Below are 9,475 nucleotides of genomic sequence, written 5' to 3' on the forward strand. Positions count from 1 at the left end.
AACTGCTCATTTGATCGAAAATGAGTTAATGTCATTTTTGCTACATTAATAAATACATGCTTAATTATGTGGACAAGTATCCTGCCTCTATTGTACTGTGTTTTGGAGAAAATGGGGGTCAAGGTTAGCAGTAACTGCTTAAAGTTACTGTGAAACCAAGGCAAATAAAAGCCATTTTTTCTCAGTTCCACGCTATGAGCAGTTACTGCCTTTTTGCATTGAAGGGCAGTACTGTCATCACTTTGAGCGTCATCATCACAGCGGGAGCATGAAGTGAGACCCAACATTTTACTATCCAACATTTTACCCTTACACCAGTGCGTTCTAAATTCATTCTCAGTGTAATGTTGCCACCTTTTGTTCTAAAAGTGTAATGCACCGGAAGTATTGATTTTCTTTCTGCCATACGTCATCACACTTCCTGCGCACGTGTAATCCACATTAATTTGCGTTGTGTTCCTAGGTAGCTTCTACTTTGAAAAGCGTATTATTATTTACTTATTAATGTGTTGATTTTCGTATTGGAACGTCGACGCGAAGCTGCACGGTAAGTTGAAATCAACAACTTTGACGTAAATGTAAGAGACGCTTGTGCAAAGCGGGATTAACCCACATGATAGCCACTTAGCTAGCTAACGTTACCCAGTGTCAGCGAGTAGTGCCTATCATACGGCTAGTTAGCCTCTATGTTGGGATCACCAAGTGTCAGGCTAACGGCTAGCTAGCTGCTATGTTTGTTTTTTTGCTGCATATCTCTGTAAACGGACCACGTGATAATACAATTTTCCTGAATCCATTTGTCAACATAAATCTAGGCCATCTGATCTGTCTGGATACGTGAGGTGGGGAGGATGAACATCGAGGAGAATAAAGTGAAGGAGGATATGGCTGATGATGATGAAGAATCTGGAGAAATGCCCAAGATTGAGAATGACGATGAAGAACTAAATGATGAGGAACTTAAAGTAGAGGCTGAAGGTGATCCCAAAGAGAAAAAGGTGCCAGTAGGCAAGACGTGTCTGCCAGGAATAGTGTATTTAGGTCATATACCACCAAGACTGAGACCCAAGAATATGCGCAGCATGCTGAGTCTGTATGGGGAGATTGGAAGGATATTCCTACAGCCTGAAGGTAAGACTGAACTCACTCTGCATGTTAAAATCAACCCTTCCACACTCTGACGGGATTTCTGTGTTTTGTCTCAATCATTACAATGATACCTGTTGTCCTCAGACCGGTCTGTGAAGAGGAAGAAAAAGAAAGCTGGCACCAAGGCATGCAGTTTCACTGAGGGCTGGGTGGAGTTCAGGGACAAGAGAGTGGCCAAGAGAGTGGCAGCTAGCCTCCACAACACACCGATGGGTGCCCGGAAAAGGAGCCGCTTTGTCAGTGACCTCTGGAACATCAAGGTATCTCAATTGTCTCTTCAATGATCTCTGTGTGGACATTTTAGTGTGATTACATTTAACTTTGGAAGTTTAAAGCACTGTCATAACCCACATGCCTCACATTCCTTATTATTAGAAACGTTAATACCAACATTTGATTTTGTTGAAATTTTTACGGTCTAAATCATTTTTCTGACTCTTAATTGTCAATGTTATTGTTCAGTACCTCCACAGGTTCCAGTGGTGTCACTTGAGTGAGCGACTGGCCTATGAGATGACTGTGCTCCAGCAGCGCCTCAGAACTGAGATCTCTCAGGCCAAACGAGAGACCAACTTCTACCTGGCCAATGTGGAGAAGAGCCAGAACATGGACAAACTGAGGAAGAAGAGGGAGAGGAAGGGTGAGAAGATAGAGGAGAAGACTTGGAACTTCACCCAGCGATGTACAGAGGATGAGATCCAGATGAGTCGCCTGCGTAAACAGACCATGTCCAAGAAGAACCTGCTGAAGGCCCAGGACAAGGCCAGGGACATACAACAGAAGTCCCAGTCCAACGTCTCTCTGCTGGCCAAGATCTTCAACAGCAGCAAAGCCAGGGACTGAACCTAGTCCGGCAGTTCTGGTCAAACACAGTATCCCAGAACTGGTCTCTTTCAGTATCACAATTAGAGCAAACTTTTGCCCCTGACACTTGCTGGTGTTGTGAGCGACACTGAGAGGATGGGCTCTGTCCAGACACACAGACTTGAGGGAAAAATAGGGTTTTCTCCATCAGTATAATTTGATTATAAATGTAGGAGAGACTTGGACAGATCCTCTTTCTGGTTTATTGTATTGTAAACTATAAGCTATGATGCGATAACAATAATGTTCAGCGCCATGGAAAACACCTGCTTATACTGTATGTGCTATTTGGAAACATTAAATGGAAATCTCTAATTATTTCATTTAATTATTATAAAGATCAACACCAACCATACATTGATGATATATGCTGAACAAAAATATAAACGCAACATGTGAAGTGTTGGTTTCATGAGCTGAAATAAAACATCTGAGATTTGCCATACACACAAAGTTTTTTTCTCAAATTTTGGGCACAAATTTGTTTACATCCCTGTCAGTGAGCATTTCTGCCAAGATAATCCATCCACCTGACCGGTGTGACATTAAGAAGCTGAATAAACAGCATGATCATTACACAGGTGCACCTTGTGCTGGGGACAATAAAAGGCCACTTTAAAATATGTCGTTTTGCAACACAACACAATGCTACAGATGTCTCAAGTTTTGAGGGAGCGTGCAATTGGCATACTGACTGCAGGAATGTCCACCACAGATGTTGCCAGATAATTTATTGTTCATTTCTCTACCATAAGCTAACTCGAATGTTGTTTGGGTGGGCCTATGCCCACCCATGGCTACACCCCTGCCCAGTCAAATGAAATTCATAGATTAGGGCCTATTGAATTTATTTCAATTGACTTATTTCCTTATATGAACTGTAACTCAGTAAAATCTTTGGAATTGTTGCAAGTTGCATTTTATGGTTTTGTTCAGTATACAATATGTATTTCAATACTTTCAGACTCCTGGTAATATTAACAAGAACAGATCATTTGGTCAAGGACAGAAATAATACCAAGTCAGGATCAAAATCACTCATTACTGATTTGTTTCAACTACAGTCGTGGCCAAAAGTTTTGAGAATGACACAAAGATTAATTTTCACAAAGTGCTGCCTCAGTGTCTAGATATTTTTGTCAGATGTTACTATGGAATACTGAAGTATAATTACAAGCATTTCATAAGTGTCAAAGGCTTTTATTGACAATTACATGAAGTTGATGCAAAGAGTCAATATTTTCAGTGTTGACCCTTCTTTTTCAAGACCCCTGCAATCTGCCCTGGCATGCTGTCAATTAACTTCTGGGCCACATGGTAGACTGGTAGCAGCCCAGTCGGAATTTGTGAGTTTTTGTTTGTCTACCTGCCTCTTGAGGATTGACCACAAGTTCTCAATGGGATTAAGGTCTGGGGAGTTTCCTGACCATGGACCCAAAATATTGATGTTTTGTTCCCTGAGCCACTTAGTTATCACTTTTGCCTTATGGCAAGATGCTCCATCATGCTGGAAAAGGCATTGTTCGTCACCAAACTGTTCCTGGATGGTTGGGAGAAGTTGCTCTCAGAGGATGTGTTGGTACCATTCTTTATTCATGGCTGTGTTCTAAGGCAAAATTGTGAGTGAGCCGACTCCCTTGGCTGAGAAGCAACCCCACACATGAATGGTCTCAGGATGCTTTACTGTTGGCATGACACAGGACTGATGGTAGCGCTCACCTTGTCTTCTCCGGGACAAGCTTTTTTCCAGATGCCCCAAACAATCGGAAAGGGGATTCATCAGAGAAAATGACTTTACCCCAGTCCTCAGCAGTCCAATCCTTGTACCTTTTGCAGAATATCAGTCTGTCCCTGATGTTTTTCCTGAAGAGAAGTGGCTTATTTGCTGCCCCTTGACACCAGGCCATCCTGCAAAAGTCTTCGCCTCAGTGTGCGTGCAGATGCACTCACACCTGCCTGCTGCCATTCCTGAGCAGGCTCTGTACTGGTGGTGCCCTGATCCCGCATCTGAATCAACATTAGGAGACGGTGCTGGTGCTTGCTGGACTTTCTTGGGCGCCCTGAAGCCTTCTTCACAACAATTGAACCGCTCTCCTTGAAGTTCTTGATGATCCAATAAATTGTTGATTTAGGTGCAATCTTACTGGCAGCAATATCCTTGCCTGTGAAGCCTTTTTGTGCAAAGTAATGATGATGGCACGTGTTTCCTTGCAGGTAACCATGGTTGACAGGAAGAACAATGATTCCAAGCACCACCCTCCTTTTGAAGCTTCCAGTCTGTTATTTCGAACTCAATCAGTATGACAGAGTGATCTCCAGTCTTGTCCTCGCCCACACTCACACCTGTGTTAACGAGAGAATCACTGACATCACAGCTGGTCCTTTTGTGGCAGGGCTGAAATGCAGTGGAAATGTTTTTGGGGATTCAGTTCCTTTGCATGGCAAAGAGGGACTTTGCAATTAATTGTAATTCATCTGATCACTCTTCATAACATTCTGGAGTATATGCAAATTGCCATCATACAAACTGAGGCAGCAGACTTTTTAAAAATTAATATGTGTCATTCTTAAAACTTTTGGCCACGACTGTAAACTGAACAAAATATCAACGCAACATGCAACAATTTCAACTATTTATTTGAGATACAGTTCATATAAGGAAATCAATCAATTTAAATGAATTCATTATAAACATTCCTGGGATCTTTTATTTCAGCTCATGAAACTAAAACTTTACATGTTGCGTTTATATATTTTTGTTCAGTATATACAGTTGAAGTCAGAAGTTTACATACACCTTAGCCAAATACATTTAATCTCAGTTTTTCACCATTCCTGACATTTAATCCTAGTAAAAATGTCCTGTCAGTTAGGATCACCACTTTATTTGCCTTTAAATTGTTTTACTTGGGTCAAACGTGTCGGGTAGCCTTCCACAAGCAGTTGGGTCAATTTTCTCTATAGGATTGAGGTCAGGGCTTTGTGATGGCCACTCCAATACCTTGACTTTGTTGTCCTTAAGACATTTTGCCACAACTTTAGAACCCCAAGCATTGTCCATTTAGAAGACCCAATTGCAACCAAGCTTTAACTTCCTAACTGATGTATTGAGATGCTGCTTCTATATACCCACAATTTTTCTACCTCATGATGCCATCTATTCCTGCAGCAAAGCACCCCCACAACATGATGCTGCCACCCCCATGCTTCACTGTTGGGATGGTGTTCTTCGGCTTGCAAGCTTCCCCCTTTTTCCTCCAAACATAACGATGGTCATTATGGCCAAACAGTTCTGTTTTTGTTTCATCAGACCAAATCAAATCAAATGTATTTATATAGCCCTTCATTCATCAGCTGATATCTCAAAGTGCTGTACAGAAACCCAGCCTAAAACCCCAAACAGCAAGCAATGCAGGTGTAGAAGCACGGTGGCTAGGAAAAACTCCCTAGAAAGGCAAAACCCTAGGAAGAAACCTAGAGGAACCAGACTCTGAGGGGTGGCCAGTCCTCTTCTGGCTGTGCCGGGTGGAGATTATAACAGAACATGGCCAAGATGTTCAAATGTTCATAAATGACCAGCATGGTCAAATAATAATAATCACAGGCAGAACAGTTGAAACTGAAGCAGCAGTACGGCCAAGGTGGACTGGTGACAGCAAGGAGTCATCATGTCAGGTAGTCCTGAGGCATGGTCCGAGGGCTCAGGTCCTCCGAGAAAGAAAGAAAGAGCGAAAATTAGACAGAGCATACTTTAATTCACACAGGACACCGGATAGGACAGGAGAAGTACTCCAGATACAACAAACTGACCCTAGTCCCCCGACACATAAACTACTGCAGCATAAATACTGGCCAGAGGACATTTCTCCAAAAAGTACATGTGCAGTTGCAAACCAGTCTGGCTTTTTTTTTATGGCGGTTTTGGAGCAGTGGCTTTTTTCTTGCTTCTTTCTTGCTGAGCGGCCTTTCAGGTTATGTCGATATAGGACTCGTTTTACTGTGGATATAGATACTTTTTACCTGTTTCCTCCAGCATCTTCACAAGGTCCTTTGCTGTTGTTCTGGGATTGATTTGCACTTTTCACATCAAAGTACGTTCCTCTCTCGGAGACAAAACACATCTCCTTCCTGAGTGGTATGACGGCTGCATGGTCCCATGGTGATTATAGTTGGGTACTATTGTTTGTACAGATGAACATGGCACCTTCAGGAATTTGGAAATTACTCCCAAGGATGAACCAGACTTGTGGAGGTCTACAATTTCTTCTCTGAGGTCTTGGCTAATTTCTTTTGATTTTCCCATGATGTCAAGCAAAGAGGCACTGAGTTTGAAGGTAGGCCTTGAAATACATCCACAGGCACACCTTCAATTGACTCCAATTATGTCAATTAGCCTATCAGATGCTTCTAAAGCCATGACATAATTTTCTGGAATTTTCCAAGCTGTTTAAAGGCACAGTCAACTTAGTGTATGTAAACTTCTGACCCACTGGAATTGTGATACAGTGAATTATAAGTGAAATAATCTGTCTGTAAACAATTGTTGGAAAAATTTACTTGTGTCATGCACAAAGTAGATATCCTAACCAACATGCCAAAACTATAGTTTGTTAACAAGAAATTTGTGGAGTGGTTGAAAAACGAGTTTCTGTGTGTGTCTTTTCACAGTCTGCCCTGTTCCATAAAGTGTATTTTTTAAATATTTTATTTATTTAAATCTGATGTTACTGCTTGCATTAGTTACTTGATGTGGAATAGAGTTCCAAGTAGTCATGACTCTATCTAGTACTGTGTGCCACCCATAGTCTGTTCTGGCTCTATCTAGTACTGTGTGCCACCCATAGTCTGTTCTGGCTCTATCTAGTACTGTGTGCCACCCATAGTCTGTTCTGGACTTGGGGACTGTGAAGAGTCCATTGGTGGTCTTGTGGGGTATGCATGGGTGTCTGAGCTGTGTGCTAGTAGTTTAAACAGATGCATTCAACATTTCAATACTTCTCACAAAACAACGATTTGGCGAGAAGAGATTGAGATGCGTCTTATTAATGTTAGCACTCCATGTAGCTGTGCTGCCCTGTTCTGGGCCAATTTTAATTTTCCTAAGTGCCTCTTTGTGACACCTGACCACACGAACTGGACAGTAGTCCAGGCTGTACGACCTGCCTTGTTAATAAAATTGTTAAGATGGCAGAGCAGTGCTTTATTATGGACAGACCTCTCCCCATCTTAGCTACTGTTGCATCAATATGTTTTGACCATGATAGTTTACAATCCAGGGTTACTCCAAGCCGTTTCGTTTCCTCAACTTGCTCAATTACCACATTATTCATTACAGGATTTAGAGGAGGTTTAGTGAATGGTTTGTCCCAAATACAATGCTTTTAGTTTTAGAAATATTTAGGACTATCTTATTTCTTATCACCCATTCTAAAAACTGATTGCAGCTCTTTGTTAAGTGCGGTAGCTGATGTGTATAATGTTGAGTCATCAGCATTCAGGCTGTATCACAATCGGCTGTGATTGTGAGTCCCATAGGGCAGCGCACAATTGGCCCAGCGTCATCCGGGTTTGGTCGGTGTAGGCCATCATTGTAAATAAGAATTTGTTCTTAACTGACTTGCCTAGTTAAATAAAGGTTGCATAAACAATATTTAAAAAAAGCATACATAGACACACAGGCTTTACTCAGAGCCAGTGGCAGGTCATTAGTAAAGAAAAGTAAGGGTCATAGACAGCTGGCCTGGGGAATGCCTGACTCTAACTGGTTTATGTTGGAGAGGCTTACATTAAATAACACCCTCTGTGTTCTGTGAGACAAGTATCTCTCAATCCACAATATAGCAGGGGGTGTAAAGCCATAACACACGTTTTTCCAGCAGCAGATTATGATCGATAATGTCAAAAGTCGCACTGAAGTCTAACAAAACAGCTCCCACAACTGTTTTATCAATTTCTCTCAGCCAATCATCAGTCATTTGTGTAAGTGCCGTACATGATGAATGCCCTTCCCTATAAGCGTGCTGAAACTGTTTTTTCCCCAGATATGGCTACTATATTATGATCACTAGATCCGATGGATTTGGATACTGCTTTAAAGCAGATTTCTGCAGCATTAGTAAAGATGTGATCAATACATGTGAATGATTTAATTCCTGTGCTGTTTGTAAATACCCTGGCAGGTTGACTAATAACCTGAACCAGGTTGCAGGCACTGGTTACAGTTTGAAGCTTGTTCTTGAGTGGGCAGCTTAATGAAAGCCAGTCTATTTAGGTAACCGAGAAAATATACCTCTCTGTTGATATCACATACTATACATTATCAAGCATTTCACACATATTATCCAGATACTAACTGTTGGTACTTGGTGGTCTATATAAGCTTCGTTAAGGTGAGGCAGCTGAACCTGTAGCCATGTGACTTAAACAGCATTTGACATGAGATCCTCTCCAATCCCTACAGGAATATGATTCTAAACATAAACGGCAACACCTCCACAATTGGCATCTGAAGATGTTGAAACCATGTATTGGTACCACTGTATTATCTAAGTGAGTTCAGAGATAGTATATGAATGTTTTCTGTTACTAGCAAGTTATCAATTTCATGAACCTTGTTTCTTAGGCTACATACAGTATGTTAACGTGGGCTATTTTATTGAATCTTTATTTAACTAGGCAAGTCAGTACTACTCATGGAACACAAAGAAGACTTACCAATGCATACATTACCTTCACGCTATGGTGACCAAAGTGAATATGTACAGTGCCTTCAGAAAGCACCCCTGACTTGTTCCACATTTTGTTGTGTTACAGCCTTAATTTAAAATCAATTAAATGTATGCACAATACCCCATAATGTCAAAGTGGAATTATGATTTTAGATTTTTTTTATTTTTACAAATGTATTAAAAATGAAAAGCTGAAATGTCTTGCGTCAATAAGTATTCAACCCCTTTGCTATGGTAAGACTAAATAAGTTAATGAGTACAAATTTGCTTAACAAGTCAGGTTTCATGGACTTACTTTGTGTGCAATAATAGTGTTTACCATGATTTCTGAAGGACTACCTCATCTCTGCACCTCACACATACAGATAATTGTAAGGTCCCTCAGTCGAGCAGTGAATTTCAAACACAGATTCAACCACAAAGGCCAGGGAGGTTTTCCAATGCCCCACAAAGGGCATCTATTGGTATATGGGTAAAAATGTAAAAGAGCAGATATTGAACATCCCTTTGAGCATGGTGAAGTTATTAATTACACTTTGGATGGTGTATCAATACACACAGTAACTACAAAGTTGTTCCTTACTCAGTTGCTGGAGAGGAAGGAAACTGCTCAGGGATGTCATCATGAGTTCAATGGTGACTTTAAAACAGTTCCAGAGTTTAATGGCTCTGATAGGAGAAAACTGAGGATGGATCAACAACATTGTAGAAAAGAAGGAAGCCAGTACAGAATA

The 9,475-nt window shown here is 41.1% G+C and overlaps 1 protein-coding gene across 1 annotated transcript; it reads left to right on the forward strand.

Moving 5' to 3' along the window:
• Positions 1-413: 413 nt before the first annotated feature.
• abt1 (activator of basal transcription 1) lies at positions 414-2,331 on the forward strand. Its single transcript, XM_029621075.1, has 4 exons — positions 414-547; positions 816-1,131; positions 1,234-1,409; positions 1,612-2,331. The coding sequence occupies exons 2-4, from the start codon at positions 852-854 to the stop codon at positions 1,990-1,992; spliced, it is 837 nt and encodes a 278-aa protein (XP_029476935.1). The 5' UTR covers positions 414-547; positions 816-851; the 3' UTR covers positions 1,993-2,331.
• The last annotated feature ends 7,144 nt before the right edge of the window (positions 2,332-9,475 follow it).

Source organism: Oncorhynchus nerka, linkage group LG20, assembly GCF_034236695.1.
Source record: "Oncorhynchus nerka isolate Pitt River linkage group LG20, Oner_Uvic_2.0, whole genome shotgun sequence".
NCBI classification, from domain to species: domain Eukaryota; kingdom Metazoa; phylum Chordata; class Actinopteri; order Salmoniformes; family Salmonidae; genus Oncorhynchus; species Oncorhynchus nerka.

What these genes read in the sequence shown, in the direction of transcription:
- abt1 (XM_029621075.1), top strand. Translation starts at nt 852, where the DNA reads ATGAACATCGAGGAGAATAAAGTGAAGGAGGATATGGCTGATGATGAT. An exon ending in GATATTCCTACAGCCTGAAG is followed by an intron (nt 1,132 to 1,233) that starts GTAAGACTGAAC and finishes TGTTGTCCTCAG; the next exon opens with ACCGGTCTGTGAAGAGGAAG. An exon ending in GTGACCTCTGGAACATCAAG is followed by an intron (nt 1,410 to 1,611) that starts GTATCTCAATTG and finishes GTTATTGTTCAG; the next exon opens with TACCTCCACAGGTTCCAGTG.